The sequence below is a fragment of the Pseudophryne corroboree genome, unplaced genomic scaffold (genome assembly GCF_028390025.1).
Source record: "Pseudophryne corroboree isolate aPseCor3 unplaced genomic scaffold, aPseCor3.hap2 scaffold_644, whole genome shotgun sequence".
Classification (NCBI taxonomy): domain Eukaryota; kingdom Metazoa; phylum Chordata; class Amphibia; order Anura; family Myobatrachidae; genus Pseudophryne; species Pseudophryne corroboree.
In genome coordinates, this window is record NW_026970233.1 from 140403 (window position 1) to 160781 (window position 20379).

The following is a 20379-nucleotide window of genomic DNA, read 5'->3' on the forward strand; positions in this document are numbered from 1 at the left end:
GAGCCCCATCACGGTGCCTCCACCTCACTCACTGATACATGAGAGACACAATAACCAGAAGATCCTAGAACTCACCAACAAGATCATTCAGCTGCTGACTGGAGAGGTGACTGCTGGGAATGGGACATTATACAGTAACACCGGGGAACGTGTCTGGGTGATGACTGGAGAGGTGACTGCTGGGAATGGGACATTATACAGTAAGACCAGGGGATGTGTCTGGGTGATGACTGGAGAGGTGACTGCTGGGAATGAGACATTATACAGTAACACCAGGGGACGTGTCTGGGTGATGACTGGAGAGGTGACTGCTGGGAATGGGACATTATACAGTAACACCGGCGGATGTGTCTGGGTGATGACTGGAGAGGTGACTGCTGGGAATGGGGCATTATACAGTAACACCAGGGGATGTGTCTGGGTGATGACTGGAGAGGTGACTGCTGGGAATGGGGCATTATACAGTAACACCAGGGGACGTGTCTGGGTGATGACTGGAGAGGTGACTGCTGGGAATGGGGCATTATACAGTAACACCAGGGGACGTGTCTGGGTGATGACTGGAGAGGTTGCTGCTGGGAATGGGGCATTATACAGTAACAGCAGGGGTTGTGTCTGGGTGATGACTGGAGAGGTGGCTGCTGGGAATGGGACATTATACAGTAACACCAGGGGATGTGTCTGGGTGATGACTGGAGAGGTGACTGCTGGGAATGGGACATTATACAGTAACACCAGGGGATGTGTCTGGGTGATGACTGTATCACTGTGTGTGTCAGATTCCTATAAGGTGTCAGGATGTCACTGTCTATGTCTCCATGCAGGAGCGGGAGTATATAGAGGAACACAGGGGTCTGTACAAGGACATGATGATGGAGAATCACCGGCCCCTCACATCACTGGGTAAGAGGAGACTGTCATGTATTGTACAAGGAGAGCAGGTATGGGGGGCCCTATATACACACATCATCTGATAATCACATATATACAATGTACTCAGTCACTTTGTGTCTCCTACAGATGGACCCAGTAACAGAGATACCCCAGAGAGATGTCCCCATCCTCTGTATTCCCAGGACTGTACAGAGGAGAATCACAGGACCCCACAGGAGGATCAGGTAGGTGGGATTTAGGGTCTAGACAATATACCAAAGTGACTGACGCTATGTGATCTGTAGAGGAGCTGTGTGTGTCTTATACACTATTATACTATTTACTATCAAATAATGAAATAAGCCTTATTATAAAGTGTTCATTATTGTTGGTATTTAGGGTGAAGATAGGAGTAATGTGACTGATATGAAGGCAGAAGATATAGAGGGAGAAGAGGAGACGTATGTGACTGATATGAAGGCAGAAGATACAGAGGGAGAAGAAGAGACGTATGTGACTAATATGAAGGCAGAAGATACAGAGGGAGAAGAAGAGACGTATGTGACTGATATGAAGGCAGAAGATATAGAGGGAGAAGAAGAGACGTATGTGACTGATATGAAGGCAGAAGATATAGAGGGAGAAGAAGAGACGTATGTGACTGATATGAAGGCAGAAGATATAGAGGTAGAAGAAGAGACATATGTGACTGATATGAAGGCAGAAGATATAGAGGGAGAAGAAGAGACGTATGTGACTGATATGAAGGCAGAAGATATAGAGGGAGAAGAAGAGACGTATGTGACTGATATGAAGGCAGAAGATATAGAGGGAGAAGAAGAGACGTATGTGACTGATATAAAGGCAGAAGATATAGAGGGAGAAGAAGAGACGTATGTGACTGATATGAAGGCAGAAGATATAGAGGGAGAAGAAGAGACGTATGTGACTGATATGAAGGCAGAAGATATAGAGGGAGAAGAAGAGACGTATGTGACTGATATAAAGGCAGAAGATATAGAGGGAGAAGAAGAGACGTATGTGACTGATATGAAGGCAGAAGATATAGAGGGAGAAGAAGAGACGTATGTGACTGATATGAAGGCAGAAGATATAGACGGAGAAGAAGAGACGTATGTGACTGATATGAAGGCAGAAGATATAGAGGGAGAAGAAGAGACGTATGTGACTGATATGAAGGCAGAAGATATAGAGGGAGAAGAAGAGACGTGTGTGACTGATATGAAGGCAGAAGATACAGAGGGAGAAGAAGAGACGTATGTGACTGATATAAAGGCAGAAGATATAGAGGGAGAAGAAGAGACGTATGTGAAGGGTGATCTGCAGTGTAAGGAGGAGGAAATCCCTACAGATATCAGCACAGGTGAGCAATAAACACTTTATTTTATTTATTTACAGTTCCTTATATAGCGCATCAAATTCTGTTGCTCTTTACAATTGGAAACAGTGATAAAATAAAACCAAACGAGTGAAAACAGTGAGATAACAAGAATAGGTAATAACAGAAATTCATAGAGGTAGGACGGCCCTGCTTTCAAGCTTACAATCTATAGGGAAGTAGGCATTGATAGACAAGGATAGGTGTTGACTATTGCAAAAAGGTCCACCAGATTGCAAAAGTCCTTGGTGGGCTGTATGATATGGTTACACAGCAATGTTGGCCTGGTGTCGGGAGGATGGGAAAGTGAAGAAAGTAAAAACATGTGAGGTTATGTGTGGACTCTACAGTGGGGATGTAATTGGAAAGTAAAGTATATGAAGCTATGTGGGCATTTCCAGAATTCGATAAACTCACCTTCAGGAATTGCTTAAAGTTTTGGAGACTAGAGGCGAGTCTTATTGTGCGTGGGAGGGGATTCCACTATTTTATTACAGAATAGAGTCCCATATTCTCCTTCCTTAGTCACTACAGCAATATCTCATTCTACACCCTTTTCTGTCAGTACAAACTAATGAGAGATATGTATCTGACCATTGGAGGAGTCCAGAGCCATCAGCCCCTATTATACTCCTGCTCTCCCATTCGCATCATGTCACAGTATGTTACCAGCCCAGAGATCTGACCAGTCTCCTCACGACACTCTCTGGTGTATCATATACATCAGGGGACATCAGCCCCTATTATACTCCTGCTCTCCCCCTCACATCATGTAATTTTGTGTTACCAGTCCAGAGATCTGACCAGTCTCCTACCTATACACTCTGGTGTATCTCAAACATCAGGAGCCATCAGCCCCTATTATACTCCTGCTCCCCCTCACGTCATATCACTGTGTGTTACCAGCCCAGAGATCTGACCAGTCTCCTCCCCACACTCTCTGGTGTATCTCATACATCAGGAGTCATCAGCCCCTATTATACTCCTGCTCTCTCCCTCACATCATGTCACTGTGTGTTACCAGCCCAAAGATCTGACCAGTCTTCTTCCCACACTCTATGGTGTATGTTATACATCAGGAGCCATCAGCCCCTATTATACTCCTGCTCTCCCCCTCACATCATGTCACTGTGTGTTACCAGCCCAGAGATCTGACCAGTCTCCTGCCTACACACTCTGGTGTATCTCATACATCAGTAGCCATGAGTCCCTATTATAGTCCTGCTCTCCCCCTCACATCATGTCACTGTGTGTTACCAGCACAGAGATCTGACTTGTCTCCTCCCCACACTCTCTGGTGTATCTCATACATCAGGGGACCTCAGCCCCTATTATACTCCTGCTCTCCCCCTCACATCATGTCACTGTGTGTTACCAGCCCAGAGATCTGACCAGTCTCCTGCCTACACACTCTGGTGTATCTCATACTTCAGGAGCCATCAGCCCCTATTATACTCCTGCTCTCCACCTCACATCATGTCACTGTGTGTTACCAGCCCAGAGATCTGACCAGTCTCCTCCCCACACACTTTGGTGTATCTCATGCATCAGGAGCCATCAGCCCCTATTATACTCCTGCCCTCCCCCTCACATCATGTCACTGTGTGTTACCAGCCAAGAGATCTGACCAGTCTCCTTCCCACACACTCTGGTGTATCTCATACATCAGGAGCCATCAGCCCCTATTATACTCCTGCTCTCCCCCTCACATCATGTCACTGTGTGTTACCAGCCCAGAGATCTGAACAGTCTCCTCACCACACACTCTGGTGTATCTCATACATCAGGAGCCATCAGCCCCTATTATACTCCTGCTCTCCACCTCACATCATGTCACTGTGTGTTACCAGCCCAGAGATCTGACCAGTCTCCTCCCAACACACTCTGGTGTATCTCATGCATCAGGAGCCATCAGCCCCTATTATACTCCTGCTCTCCGCCTCACAACATGTCACTGTGTGTTACCAGCCAAGAGATCTGACCAGTCTCCTTCCCACACACTCTGGTGTATCTCATACATCAGGTGCCATCAGCCCCTATTATTCTCCTGCTCTACCCCTCACATCATGTCACTGTGTGTTACCAGCCCAGAGATCTGACCAGTCTCTTCCCCCATATTCTCTGGTTTATCTCATACATCAGGAGCCTTCAGCCTGTATTATACTCCTGCTCTCCCCTCACATCATGTCACTGTGTTACTAGCTCAGAGAACTGACCAGTCTCCTCCCCACACTCTCTGGTGTATTTCATACATCAGTAGCCATCAGCTCCTATTATACTCCTGCTCTCCTCCTCACATCATGTCACTGTGTGTTATCAGCCTAGAGATCTGACCAGTCTTCTTCCCACACTCTATGGTGTATGTTATACATCAGGAGCCATCAGCACCTATTATACTCCTGCTCTACCCCTCACATCATGTCACTGTGTGTTACCAGCCCAGAAATCTGACTTTTCTCCTCCCCACACTCTCTGGTGTATCTCATACATCAGGAGCCATCAGACCCTATAATACTCCTTCTCTCCCCCTCACATCATGTCACTGTGTGTTACCAGCCCAGAGATCTGACCAGTCTCCTCCCCACACACTCTGGTGTATCTCATACATCAGTAGCCATCAGCCCCTATTATACTCCTGCTCCCCCTTACGTCATATCACTGTGTGTTATCAGCCCAGAGATCTGACCAGTCTCCTCCCCACACCCTTTGGGAAATCTCATACATCAGGAGCCATCAGCCCCTATTATACTCCTGCTCTCCCCCTCACATCATGTAATTTTGTGTTACCAGCCCAGAGATCTGACCAGTCTCCTCACGACACTCTCTGGTGTATCTCATACATCAGGAGCCATCAGCCCCTATTATACTCCTGCTCTCACCCTCACATCATGTCACTGTGTGTTACCAGCCCAGAGATCTGACCAGTCTCCTCACGACACTCTCTGGTGTATCATATACATCAGGGGACATCAGCCCCTATTATACTCCTGCTCTCCCCCTCACATCATGTAATTTTGTGTTACCAGTCATGAGATTTGACCAGTCTCCTCCCCACACACTCTGGTGTATCTCATACATCAGGAGCCATCAGTCCCTATTATACTCCTGCTCTCCACCTTACATCATGTCACTGTGTGGTTACCAGCCCAGAGATCTGACCAGTCTCCTCCCCACACTCTCTGGTGTATCATATACATCAGGGGACATCAGCCCCTATTATACTCGTGCTCTCCCCCTCACATCATGTAATTTTGTGTTACCAGTCCATAGATCTGACCAGTCTCCTCCCCACACTCTCTGGTGTATCTCATACATCAGGAGCCATCAGCCCCTATTATACTCCTGCTCTCCCCCTCACGTCATGTCACTGTATGTTACCAGCCAAGAGATCTGACCAGTCTCCTCTCCACACTCTCTGGTGTATCTCATACATCAGGAGCCATCATCCCCTATTATACTCCTGTTCTCCCCTCACATCATGTCACTGTATGTTACCATCCCAGAGATCTGACCAGTCTCCTCACGACACTCTCTGGTGTATCATATACATCAGGGGACATCAGCCCCTATTATACTCCTGCTCTCCCCCTCACATCATGTAATTTTGTGTTACCAGTCCAGAGATCTGACCAGTCTCCTACCTATACACTCTGGTGTATCTCATACATCAGGAGCCATCAGCCCCTATTATACTCCTGCTCCCCCTCACGTCATATCACTGTGTGTTACCAGCCCAGAGATCTGACCAGTCTCCTCCCCACACTCTCTGGTGTATCTCATACATCAGGAGTCATCAGCCCCTATTATACTCCTGCTCTCTCCCTCACATCATGTCACCGTGTGTTACCAGCCCAGAGATCTGACCAGTCTCCTGCCTACACACTCTGGTGTATCTCATACATCAGTAGCCATCAGTCCCTATTATAGTCCTGCTCTCCCCCTCACATCATGTCACTGTGTGTTACCAGCACAGAGATCTGACTTGTCTCCTCCCCACACTCTCTGGTGTATCTCATACATCAGGGGACCTCAGCCCCTATTATACTCCTGCTCTCCCCCTCACATCATGTCACTGTGTGTTACCAGCCCAGAGATCTGACCAGTCTCCTGCCTACACACTCTGGTGTATCTCATGCATCAGGAGCCATCAGCCCCTATTATACTCCTGCTCTCCACCTCACATCATGTCACTGTGTGTTACCAGCCCAGAGATCTGACCAGTCTCCTCCCCACACACTCTGGTGTATCTCATGCATCAGGAGCCATCAGCCCCTATTATACTCCTGCTCTCCCCCTCACATCATGTCACTGTGTGTTACCAGCCAAGAGATCTGACCAGTCTCCTTCCCACACACTCTGGTGTATCTCATACATCAGGAGCCATCAGCCCCTATTATACTCCTGCTCTCCCCCTCACATCATGTCACTGTGTGTTACCAGCCCAGAGATCTGAACAGTCTCCTCACCACACACTCTGGTGTATCTCATACATCAGGAGCCATCAGCCCCTATTATACTCCTGCTCTCCCCCTCACATCATGTCACTGTGTGTTACCAGCCCAGAGATCTGACCAGTCTCCTCCCAACACACTCTGGTGTATCTCATGCATCAGGAGCCATCAGCCCCTATTATACTCCTGCTCTCCGCCTCACAACATGTCACTGTGTGTTACCAGCCAAGAGATCTGACCAGTCTCCTTCCCACACACTCTGGTGTATCTCATACATCAGGAGCCATCAGCCCCTATTATACTCCTGCTCTACCCCTCACATCATGTCACTGTGTGTTACCAGCCCAGAGATCTGACCAGTCTCTTCCCCCATATTCTCTGGTGTATCTCATACATCAGGAGCCTTCAGCCTGTATTATACTAATGCTCTCCCCTCACATCATGTCACTGTGTTACTAGCTCAGAGAACTGACCAGTCTCCTCCCCACACTCTCTGGTGTATTTCATACATCAGTAGCCATCAGCTCCTATTATACTCCTGCTCTCCTCCTCACATCATGTCACTGTGTGTTATCAGCCCAGAGATCTGACCAGTCTTCTTCCCACACTCTATGGTGTATGTTATACATCAGGAGCCATCAGCACCTATTATACTCCTGCTCTCCTCCTCACATCATGTCACTGTGTGTTACCAGCCCAGAAATCTGACTTGTCTCCTCCCCACACTCTCTGGTGTATCTCATACATCAGGAGCCATCAGACCCTATAATACTCCTTCTCTCCCCCTCACATCATGTCACTGTGTGTTACCAGCCCAGAGATCTGACCAGTCTCCTCCCCACACCCTTTGGTAAATCTCATACATCAGGAACCATCAGCCCCTATTATACTCCTGCTCTCCCCCTCACATCATGTAATTTTGTGTTACCAGCCCAGAGATCTGACCAGTTTCCTCACGACACTCTCTGGTGTATCTCATACATCAGGAGCCATCAGCCCCTATTATACTCCTGCTCTCACCCTCACATCATGTCACTGTGTGTTACCAGCCCAGAGATCTGACCAGTCTCCTCACGACACTCTCTGGTGTATCATATACATCAGGGGACATCAGCCCCTATTATACTCCTGCTCTCCCCCTCACATCATGTAATTTTGTGTTACCAGTCATGAGATTTGACCAGTCTCCTCCCCACACTCTCTGGTGTATCTCATACATCAGGAGCCATCTGCCCCTATTATACTCCTGCTCTCCCCCTTACATCATGTCACTGTGTGGTTACCAGCCCAGAGACCTGACCAGTCTCCTCCCCACACTCTCTGGTGTATCATATACATCAGGGGACATCAGCCCCTATTATACTCGTGCTCTCCCCCTCACATCATGTAATTTTGTGTTACCAGTCCATAGATCTGACCAGTCTCCTCCCCACACTCTCTGGTGTATCTCATACATCAGAGCCATCAGCCCCTATTATACTCCTGCTCTCCACCCCTCACATCATGTCACTGTGTGTTACCAGCCCAGAGATCTGACCAGTCTCCTCACGACACTCTCTGGTGTATCATATACATCAGGGGACATCAGCCCCTATTATACTCCTGCTCTCCCCCTTACATCATGTAATTTTGTGTTACCAGTCCAGAGATCTGACCAGTTTCCTACCCATACACTCTGGTGTATCTCATACATCAGTAGCCATCAGCCCCTATTGTACTCCTGCTCTCCCCCTCACATCATGCCACTGTGTGTTACCAGCCCAGAGATCTGACCAGTCTCCTTCCCACACTCTCTGGTGTATCTCATACATCAGGAGCCATCAGCCCCTATTATACTCCTGCTCTCCCCCTCACGTCATGTCACTGTATGTTACCAGCCAAGAGATCTGACCAGTCTCCTCTCCACACTCTCTGGTGTATCTCATACATCAGGAGCCATCATCCCCTATTATACTCCTGTTCTCCCCTCACATCATGTCACTGTATGTTACCATCCCAGAGATCTGACCAGTCTCCTCACGACACTCTCTGGTGTATCATATACATCAGGAGCCATCAGCTCCTATTATACTCCTGTTCTACCCTCACATCATGTCACTGTATGTTACCAGCCCAGAGATCTGACCAGTCTCCTCCCCACACTCTCTGGTGTATCATATACATCAGGGGATATCAGCCCCTATTATACTCCTGCTCTTCCTCTCACATCATGTCACTGTGTGTTACCAGCCCAGAGATCTGACCAGTCTCCTCCCCACACTCTGTGGTGTATCTCATTCATCAGGAGCCATCATCCACTATTATACTCCTGCTCTCCCCCTCACATCATGTCACTGTGTGTTACCAGCCCAGAGATCTGGCCAGTTTCCTCCCAACACTCTGTAGTGTATCTCATACATCAGGAACCATCAACTCCTATTATACTCCTGCTCTCCCCCTCACATCATGTCACTGTGTGTTGTCAGCCCAGAAATCTGACCAGTCTCCACCCCACACTTTCTCATACATCAGAAGACATCTGTTACTATTCTTCTCCTTCTCCTGTTATAGCAGTGAGCAGTACAGTTGGTGTAATGGCAAGCATTACTGAATCACAGAGGTGAGGTTGTGGGTTCAAGTCCCTTACTGCATGGAGTTTGTATTTTCTCCCTGTTCTTTTATGGGTTTCCTCCCACAATCCAATAATTATACCAGCTGAGCAACTAGTGTATATGTGTTTGCCTATGTGGTAAGGAATATAGACTGTTAGCCCCTGGGACTGAGGTAAGTGAGCGGATATTCTCTGTAAAGTGCTGTGGAATATGTATGTGCTATATATGGATAACTGGTAGCGAATGATCATGCATACCCCTGATCGGATCAGCTCCGGCTGCCAGGTTTGTATGATGTCCCTCATGTGGGTGTGACTGACCTCCCCCTGACCTTAGCTGCTGCCCTGATCTTGTGCTTTTCACGCTGTGCACCAGAAATGCGTAATTCCCAGCTCTGCTAACAGTACATTACGCGTATACTGCCCACTGTGTGCGAGCCTGGATGCAGCAGTATTCCGTCACCTGATGTGAGGATATGGGGCTCACAGATCACTTCCAGTATTAGATGGAAAGGTGAAATGTTTATGTTTAAGGACAAGTTGCACCACAGCATGGCACCCTTGGACTCGGCAACAGGAGCAGAGAGTCCAGTAATGTCCCGTGGCTCGGGACAGTCTGCCGTTGATCCAACGTACGTTTCAGCAGGGGTGATGTATAGAGGCAGTGACCAGGATAAGGGGCCGGTGACGGGTCTAAATAATCCCAAAGTTATTTGTCCCACACGGCCTCTTGGCAGAGCATCAACGCTTATCCACTATCAGAGACAATCACTGACTGCAAAGCTCTCCGGTAGCCATTCTTACCCCCTCTCACCCCCAATAGCGTAATCACTCAGAAGTGTCTGATGCTCCCCTTCCACTCATGACTTAAAATAATAGTCCTAGTAAAGAATAATACATTTTGACATGAATAACTTGATTGCATTTTCATAAACTGAATCTGATAGATATATTGTGTATTGTATATTTGCTTAGTTCTTATAATGTAGTAAGGGGAATGGGTCACCTCAATCTGCTCCCACCTGCTCTGCCCTGCTCCCTTCTGTCCAGTCCCTCCCCCAGCTGTGACTCCTGACTTCATCTTTGCTCTCCTCTCCGTCCCCTCAAAATACAAGACAAAAGTGTAGGAAACAGATACTTATCACCCACCCAAAAGCTCAGACAGATGACGGAGCAGATTTGTGGTTACGTTCTACAAAGATGGGCGACACAAAGATATTACAGAGACACGGGCAGGTACTTTGTGCAGATGAAGATTTAGACAAAGGTGTGGGCGATACAATCTCCAGCTGGAGAAGATCAAGAAATCACTTTTTCAATGGACAACTAGTATATGGACAATTGACAGTTGTGAGCTATTCGTTCATTATTTCTCCGGCTGGGTCCACAGGTTATCCTCAGGATAACAATGGGATATGATGGAGCGATAGCGGATTGGCACCAAAGATCACAAGCTTTCAGTCCTCCCAGGATGCAATGAGCTCGTCCATATAACCCCACCCACTGGCTCAGGCAAATCAGTTTTTTGTTTGGTGCGGCAGGAGCCGGACCATGGTCACAGGGCTGCTGTGTTCTGCCAGCCCTAAGCTTTATTATTATATTTTTAATAGTCTAACTATGTTTTTGAGTGATCTTTCCTAACAGCGTCTTAAACGCATATTGGAAAGAGTCGCTCCAACAACGCTTACCCACGGTACAAGTACTGTGTCGACGGGCGTCTGTGTCTGATATACTAGCAGGTCCACCAGACGTTACCAGGCTGTGGCCGGAGCACGGGGAGAAGGTAAGGCACCGGTTCCACTTAGAAGGGGAATACGGACACAGCCGCACTGGTTTGGGAGGAGACTACCAAACAGTAGCTGATGCACCGCCACCACGGATGCTCCAGAGCTAGGCTTTAGGGATCATAAAGTGCCAGTAATGGTATGAGGCTGGGATCCCTAGGGTTGATGTCAGCATGGACAGTCAGACGCTCTCCTGTTCGCCCCTCCCCCCAGTTCATGACCAGTTTCCGTCGGTCTCCTGCCATGAACTGTTGCCTCACTTCCGTCTCAGACGCTACCACGAGGTGTCTCGGTCGCAGCATAGGCCGCTGCGTCTGTGTACACTAAACTCTACCACGAGGAGACCCAGTCGCAGGACAGGCGTCTGTATGACCGGTGCGCTTGTATGCACAGTGCGTCTGTGTTCACTTAAAGTTCCCGGAGCGACAGTGTACACTAGTATCGTCTGGATCCACTCGGCGTTTGCTAACATATTGATCGATCTTGGAAGTGAGGTGAGTCTCCCTGTATCCCACTCTACTGAGTACGTGTTATACAGCACTACAATTCTTTCTACTTTTGTCAGTATAAATAGTTAAATTTAAGTGCCTATTGCATATGAGTCTGTACATTACTGTGGTTTTCTTCGCATTGCGTCTGAATACGTTTGGATCTGTTGTGCTCAAATGACTAATATATAACATGTGACTGACTGCTAGTGTGATTGCTGACTTTATATATGTTTGTCAGTGGTTTCTTCTGAACCTCAATGCTGGTGCATGGGATGGGGTCAGATTGATATCACTTTAATAAGGTAAAGTGATTACAGTCACTAAGTGTGTAGTACACTGTGAAAAGCTGATAATTTATCATGTCTAAGAGCGGCAAAAGTGACGAGGTTACACTGACAGTAACACCAACACTTATAACATGTTTGTCCTGCAAAACGGGATTATCCTCTCAGGATCTGGCACATGATGTGCAAATTGTTTTGATTTTCAGCAGATTGCAAGGCAGATCCCTGTTCAACTGCAGGTAGATCCACCTTGGGCGATGTTTGCACAGACCGTGTCCAGTATAGCTGAACTGGTAATTCCTACAGCTTCAATACCAGCAGTAGGATACACTATTAACCCATACATGCAGCTCCCTTATTACGGTATATCCACTACAGCTCAGGATACACAGCAAGCTGATAAACCGGGTGTAAATAAATCATAAAATTCACAGGCTACACAGGATGATACATCAGATGATGATAGCTCTATGTACTCTGCTTCATCATATCAAGAACAGGTGGAAGGTATCAGCTCAGTGGATATAGCTGAATTAATTGGAGCAATGAAGGCTATTCTGTCCTTAGAGGATTCAGCAGAGCCAGTGTTAAAAACTAAGGCACCTATGTTTAAACGTCCCAAAACAGTTAGGGTCGAGTTTCCAGGATCAGATCAGCTGACGAAACTCATGGAAGAAGCTTGGGCTGCACCCAATAAAAATATAGAATTCCCAGAAAATGGGATTCCAATTACCCTTTTCCAACTGGGAACTGTTTAAAAAGGGAAGTGCCTCCTAAGGTAGATACGCATGTCATTCGATTAGTGCGAAAATTTATATTGCCTTTGCAGTCAACGTCATTGAATGATGTCACAGAAAGGAGAGTGGATGGGTTTTTTAAAACCATATTTTCACTGTCGGGGGTAGTCATAAGGCCAGCTATGGCTTCAGCTTGGATGGCAAAAGCAGTAGCTGAATGGGCTGAGGTACTGGAAGACGGGCTTTCAGCACCTACCCATATAGCTCACATGAAACAGGCTGCAGTATTCTTAGAAGAAGCGGCAATAGATATGGGTACTATTGCTTCTAAAGTATCAGCCTTAAAAGAAGCTGCTCGCAGAGCAGTTTGGCTGCGTACGTGGAAAGCTGATTCAGAATTGAAAAAGGTTCTGGAATCTTTGCCTTTTGTGGGGAATATTCTGTTTGGTAAGGAATTGACAGATATTCTGGAATCAGAGGCAGAATCCAAGAAGGTCAGGTTTCCTGCCACATATAACCCAGACCTAAGGGTCCGGTTTTTCGGCCATTTCGCAAGGAAAAGCAAAAGGAAAAAGTGATCGTAAGCAGCCCCAATACAATAAGTTTGGTAAGGCAAAGAAGCATTAGGCCACCAGAGGGCCAGCTTCCAACCCAGAAGATAAGCCATCAGCCTGATGGTGCGGGCCTCCGCCTGGGGGACCCCAGGGTAGGGGGCCGACTTCTTCCTTTTGCACAGATATGGCAGCGGTCTACAACAGATGCCTGGGTGCAAGAAGTGGTATCTCTGGGTTATGTTTTCCCTTTCAAGAAGCAGCCTCCTCAAAAGTTCTTCTGCACCAGCCCGTCATGGATAGAGGCGAAGGCCAGAGCCCTGCAAGAAGGAGTTCAGAAATTGCTTCAGTCAGGATTAATTATTCCAGTACCCCCTGCACAATGGGGACAGGGTTTTTACTCCATCCTGTTTTTGGTTCAGAATGGGTCGTTTCGGACGATTCTCAATCTCAAAATGTTAAACAAATACATTTTGGTACCACGGTTCCACATGGAGACATTACGCTCCATAGTTTTAGCTATGGAACCAGGGGATTACATGGTATCCCTAGATATACAGGATGCTTACCTGCATGTTCCTATAGCACTGTCTCATCAGTGTTACCTCAGGTTCGCCATCCTCCATCAACATTTTCAGTTCCAGGCCTTACCCTTTGGGTTAGCCACAGCTTCCAGAATATTTACCAAGATTATGGTGGTTATGGCAGCTTATCTCCGAAAGCAGGGGATAAGAATTTTTCCATACCTCGACGATATTTTCATCCTGACACTGTCCCAGGAATTGTGCTTGGGCCATCTCCAGCAGACAATAACTTGTCTACAGAGCCACGGATGGCTCATACATTGGGCAAAGTCATCTCTGATTCCATCACAACAGATGATTAACTTGGGGGCTTTATTGGATTCAAGTCTGCAGAAAATATTTTTCCCTCGGAACAAAATATCCAAGGTGCAGTTAAGGACTCAGGAGTTGTTACACAGTCAAATATTATCAATTCAACATTCGACATGGTGGAGTAGGCACAGTTCCCCTCAAGACCTCTGCAGCATCTGATTCTGTCCAAATGGAATGGAGTACATCAGACGATAAAGTAACATACCATAGTACTTTCAGAAAAAGTAAGACATCCAATCTAGACAAGGGGAGACCCTTTTGGATATCCGATTGGGAGATCCTGACAACAGATGCCAGTATTCAGGGCTGGGGAGCAGTGTCCGGAAAATTATGGTTCCAAGGACAGTGAACCACAGAAGAAAGTTGCCTGCTAATAAACCTGTTGGAGCATCGGGCCATATACATGGCACTGATTCAGGCAAAAGACACTTTGCAAGGAAAACCAGTCCAGATCCGCTCAGACAATGCAACGGCAGTAGCGTACCTCAACCATCGGGGAGGGACTCGCAGCAAAAAAGCAATGAAGGAGGTAAGTCACATACTAAAATATGCAGAACTCCATCTTCCAGCATTGTCCGCAGTGTTCATTCCGGGAGTCCTAAACTGAGAAGCGGATTTTCTCAGTCGACACGCCATTCAAGCAAGCGAATATGCTCTACACCCGGAAGTCTTTCAGACTCTGGTAGACAAGTGGGGTTTGTCAGAGATAGATCTCATGGCGTCCCATCTGAACAACAAAGTGCCAGCATACGGGTCAAGAACAAAGGATCCCGGAGCGATCTTTCTGGACGCTCTATCAATGAAATGGGATTTTCACCTGGCATATCTGTTTCCTCCGATCATCTTGCTACCCAAGGTGGTGTGGAAAATAAAGCAAGAAAAGGGTGCCGTGATTCTAATAGCTCCGGCTTGGCCCAGAAGGCATTGGTACACAGATCTGCAAAGTATGTCAATGGATGCTCCAATTCTGCTCCCTCAACGTCCAGATCTACTGATGCAGTGTCCTTGTTATCACAGGCAGCTGGATCGACTGTCGTTGACGGCGTGGTTCTTGAAACCTCTATCCTGAAGTCAAGAGGATTCTCACAACAGGTAATTTAAACAATGCTCAAAGCAAGGAAACCCTCCTCAGCTCGCATTTATCACCGAATATGGCAGACCTATATTCATTGGTGCAGTAAAGGAAATATAGACCCAAAATCTTTCCAAGTTTTCAGGGTCTTAGATTTCCTTCAAGCAGGAATGGATAAGGGTTTGAAGGTGGCTTCCTTGAGAGTGCAAGTATCAGCATTGACTGTATGGTTCCAAAAGAAAATTGCCAAATTACAGGATGTGCGTACTGTTTTCCAGGGAATGCTGCGCATTCAACCGGCTTTTGTTCCTCCGGCAGTGCCTTGGGTCTTAAGTCTAGTTCTCAAAGCCCTTCAAGTTGCTCTGTTTGAACCACTTAATAAAGTGGATCTGAAATTGTTGACTGCTAAAGTTCTCTTTCTACTGACTATGACATCAGCTAGAAGAGTGTCAGATTTAGGAGCGCTGTCATGCCGTTCTCCTTTTCTGATTTTTTTATCCAGATAAAGCAGTTCTCAGAACTAGGTCTGGGTATCTTCCTAAGGTGATGTCTAAATTCCACCTTAATGAAGAAATTATAGTCCCGGTTTTCAGGTATCGGGACTGTCTGCGGGAGAAGTGTCGCTAGACGTAGTTCGGGCATTAAGGAACTATGTGGATCGTACCAGTGCCATCAGAAAGACAGATTCTCTCCATTCTTTACGGATTTCACAAGAGAGGATGGCCTGCTACTAAACAGACGCTAGCAAGATGGCTTCGAATGACGATTTCAGAAGCGTATTCTCAAGCTGATCTCCCTGTTCCGGCTAATGTCTTGCTCACTCTACTCGTAAGGTAGGTCCTTCATGGGCAGCACAACATGGTGCTTCAGCAGAACAGATATGTTAAGCAGCCACATGGTCTTCCATTAACACTTTCATTAGACATTATGCCTTGTATACTTTTGCCTCTCATGACGCTAAATTCGGGCGCAAGGTTCTCCTGTCCAATCAGGAGTATACCCACCACTAAATTGCTTTGGGCTAAATTGCTTTGAGAAATCCCATTGTTATCCTGTGGATAATCTGTGGACCCAGCCGAAGAAATATACGTTATGGTAAGAACTTACCGTTGATAACGGTATTTCTCCTATGTCCACAGGTTCCACAGGGATCCCACCCTGATGCAACTGATTTGGGGATCTTTATACTCGCTAAACTCTTCCCTCTTGCATGGAAGGGTGTGCAATGTGTGTTCTTCTCGCCTGAATAGGGCTCTACATGATGCTCCTGCCTAAATGCTTTGGAATACAACTGATTTGCCTGAGACAGTGGGCGGGGATATATGGACGAGTCCATTGCATCCTGGGAGGACTGAAAGCTTATGATCGTTTGGTGCCAATCCGCTGTAGCTCCATCATATCCCATTGTTATCCTGTTGAACCTGTGGACATAGGAGAAATACCGTTATCAACGATAAGTTCTTACCATAACTTATATTTCTTCATCAATTTAGCAGGCAAAGGGTCTAGAGGTGATTCCAAGTGTTGAATTTGCATTTTTAACCTGTTGCTGTGAACCCACAACATGCAGTCAAATGAGCTCTCATACAGGCTGCAGAAACAAAATCAGACAGATCGCAGGGACCTTCAGTGGCCAAATCAACAAATTTATATTGACCTATCCGTATAGTATCCCATCTTCCACCTATTGTATCACACCATTCTCCCCAAAATCTCCCTTTTTTTCAAACACACCAAACACATTTTCACTCAGTAAATTGGGATGTATTCCTCCCTTTCTAGAAATAACTCAGCAATCTTATATCCTGAAACCACCCAAAAACCCTAAAAAAACTTTGTTGACCTTTTGTGTGTCAACCATGCCCACGTCAACCTAATGACCATGTCGACCTTCCATATATGTTGACCTAGACATGTGTCAGCTTTCGGTCAGTGTCGACCTACTTACTGTTGACCTTCAGTCGTCAAACTAGTGACTGACGACCTAAAGACCGGATACCAGTTTAATTAGTTATTTTTAGATTTATATATTATATTTTAAGGCAGTAGTTCCCAAACTTGGTGCCGTGAGGCACTTCCAGAGGTGCTTCAGGTTGGTGGTCCAGCACTAGGGTGCGATGATTCAACAAAGTTTGGGAAACACTGTTATAAGGCAATTCTTTCCTCTGCCACTGTAAATTGTGCGGCAGTATCAGCAAAGATGGTGTTGATGAGCTTCTGATTCAGTGTGGGGCTGAAGGGATCTGCCCACACAGAAGATAAAGGGTGGACAGACAGTCCAGGTGGGGACTGCTGTTAGAGCCCAGGGTGCCTGGAGGCCAGTGGGGGCTATGAAGCCACATTCTTATCCGCAAGAGGCAGGGAGAACTAGAATACTCTGAAACTGTATTTGAGTAGTTGTGGTTGCCAGGCCAAAGCCTGTGGAGATACCTGCAAGAAGCATGCAAGACTTTGAGACTTTGCACACAGACTAGCTGACCCACGCTCTAGCTGGACACAATTCGGCTGTCTAGTCACTGGCCAACTAGCTGGCATCTGTTGCCCCGCCTACAACAGTGTTTTGTCCTCTTCCCAACCACTACAAACCAATTACAGAAAACAAATCAATGACACACATGTGGCGCACCTGTGGGTTTGTGTGCTGTAATAGAAATCCAGAGGGAATGTGACCCTGACTGCAGCCTGTTCATTTGCCAGAAAAAGGAAGTACCAGCTTCCATTCCCAGTACATGTCACCACACCTTGCATTACATTTCTATCTTCTGCAGTGGAAGTACTATATCTAGGCAGATATCTTTGTGATCCATTGGCGTATAATTTCTAGTGAAGATGGCAGAATATCGCAGTGTAAGTGACTCTGAATGAGGCTTGATAGTAGGTACATTCTGCAGTCACTTAGATGGGAGCAGGCTCTTTCAGGAAGACAATGCATCACCCTACAGGTCTGGAGCCATCATATTATGGCTGGAGGAGCATTCCTCTGAGTCTGACATCAGAAATTGGACCCCTCATTTGCCATATCTGAACCCAGTAGCACTCCACTGGGGAATATTATAAATTGTACCTTATTATGGAGAGACATTCAATTTTCTGTACACTTATTCCCAACAGATGAATGTAACAGAAGGAATATCTCGGAAGAAAATCTAATTTCATCTTCAGGTTGTAAAATAGAAGATGATGACATCACACAAGATTCTCCTGGAGAAACCCCTACTGCCCTACTCGTACCTCCTGTACCTCACAATGTGCTTGTGTCATGTGGTCCCTCTAATCAGAGGGAATGTTCTGATAACACTGATATTGGGTCATCTTCTACAGCTCTGACAGTAGATAAAATATTTCCCTGTTCTATAGATGACAGATGTTTTACACAGACCGCACAGCTTATAACCAATCATCCAGCTAAGGGAGGTGAGAAACCATTTCCATGTTCTGAGTGTGGGAAATGTTTTACCGATAAATCAAATCTTGTTACACATCAGAGAAGTCACACAGTTGACAAGCCATTTCCATGTTCTGAGTGTGGGAAATGTTTTACACACAACTCACGTCTTGTAGCACATCAGAGAAGTCACACAGGTGAGAGGCCATTTCCATGTTCTGAGTGTGGGAAATGTTTTACACACAAGTCACATCTTGTTGCACATCAGAGAAGTCACACAGGTGAGAAGCCATTTCCATGTTCTGAGTGTGGGAAATGTTTTACACACAAGTCAGATCTTGTTGCACATCAGAGAAGTCACACAGGTGAGAGGCCATTTCCATGTTCTGAGTGTGGGAAATGTTTTACACACAGCTCAAGTCTTGTTAAACATCAGAGACGTCACACAGGTGAGAAACCATTTCCATGTTCTGAGTGTGGGAAATGTTTTACTGATAAATCAGATCTTGTTACACATCAGAGAAGTCACACAGGTGACGAGCCATTTCCATGTTCTGAGTGTGGGAAATGTTTTACATACAACTCACGTCTTGTTAAACATCAGAGAAGTCACACAGGTGAGAAACCATTTCCATGTTCTGAGTGTGGGAAATGTTTTACCGATAAATCATATCTTGTTACACATCAGAGAAGTCACACAGGTGATAAACCATTTCCATGTTCTGAGTGTGGGAAAAGTTTTACCGATAAATCACATCTTGTTACACATCAGAGAAGTCACACAGATGACAAGCCATTTCCATGTTCTGAGTGTGGGAAAAGTTTTACACAGAAGTCACATCTTGTTGCACATCAGAGAAGTCACACAGGTGAGAAACCATTTCCATGTTCTGAGTGTGGGAAATGTTTTAGAGATAAATCATCTGTTGTTAGACATCAGAAACTTCACACACATGAGAATGTGTAACATGACAGTAATCGAATCTTGATAAAACTATACTTTATTAACACTATATAAAATTTGTATATATGCAGATGGAAAGTTATTTATCTTACAAATAAATCTAATTTCTCACATATTTTTTGTTAAAGGGCTGAGCTGGAATGATTTGTGTTATTTCTCTAGCATCCGTAAGGGATATTGGGGACAGAATTAGTGCGATGGGGTATAGATGGGTCCAAAGGAGCAAGTGCACTTTAAAATTCTTCACTGGGTGTGCTGGCTCCTCCCCTCTATGCCCCCTCCTACAGCTCAGTTTAGATAAAGTTCCCTCAGGAGAGGATGCACACTCTAAAGCTCCAGAGTTTTTCTTCATTTTATGTCTAAGTTTTATTTATTTCGGTATGCTGTTTGGGCAACAGCATACCTGTGCTGTGGGAGTTATGGGGGAGACGGTCACCGGCCTCTTGAGGTGCAGAGCCACTTTCCCGCTGCAGGGCCGCCGTCCTGAGGGGCTGTTTGTTCAGCGAGGCATGGATCCTTGGCTGTCGCAGCCGCAGCATGCCGCAAACCCTTAACACTGCGTGAAGGTGATCATCAGTGGTGAGTACCAACCAGGGGCCCCGCTAGGGGGCTCCCGCGGTCTAATGTGTGGCTGAAGCGCGGGTCAGGCGTTCGAGTCCCTCCTGGGGGCGGACCCATTATAGTTCCTGCGTGAGACTGGCTAACTAGAGTGAACCAAGCATTTATGTGAGGTTGTACATGTTAAAGGAGACATGGCCAGTATAAATATACAGCAGTAGCTCCGGCGCCATGTTGGGGGGCGGAGCTACATGAGAGCAGGCTCAGCGGCATTTTGGCGTCTTCCTCTGCATGAGCAGCAGCTGCAGCAGCCTACACAGCTCCTCCAGAACTGCCCCTGTATA

At 46.4% G+C, this 20379-nt stretch overlaps 1 protein-coding gene across 1 annotated transcript; it reads left to right on the top strand.

Moving 5' to 3' along the window:
- The first annotated feature begins 1899 nt into the window (after positions 1–1899).
- LOC135036372 (zinc finger protein OZF-like) lies at positions 1900–19604 on the top strand. Its single transcript, XM_063954439.1, has 2 exons — positions 1900–2257; positions 18240–19604. Exons 1-2 carry the CDS (start codon positions 1924–1926, stop codon positions 19478–19480), a joined length of 1575 nt encoding a protein of 524 aa, XP_063810509.1. The 5' UTR covers positions 1900–1923; the 3' UTR covers positions 19481–19604.
- Positions 19605–20379: the final 775 nt, after the last annotated feature.

What these genes read in the sequence shown, in the direction of transcription:
- LOC135036372 (XM_063954439.1), top strand. Translation starts at nt 1,924, where the DNA reads ATGAAGGCAGAAGATATAGAGGGAGAAGAAGAGACGTATGTGACTGAT. An exon ending in CCCTACAGATATCAGCACAG is followed by an intron (nt 2,258 to 18,239) that starts GTGAGCAATAAA and finishes TATTCCCAACAG; the next exon opens with ATGAATGTAACAGAAGGAAT.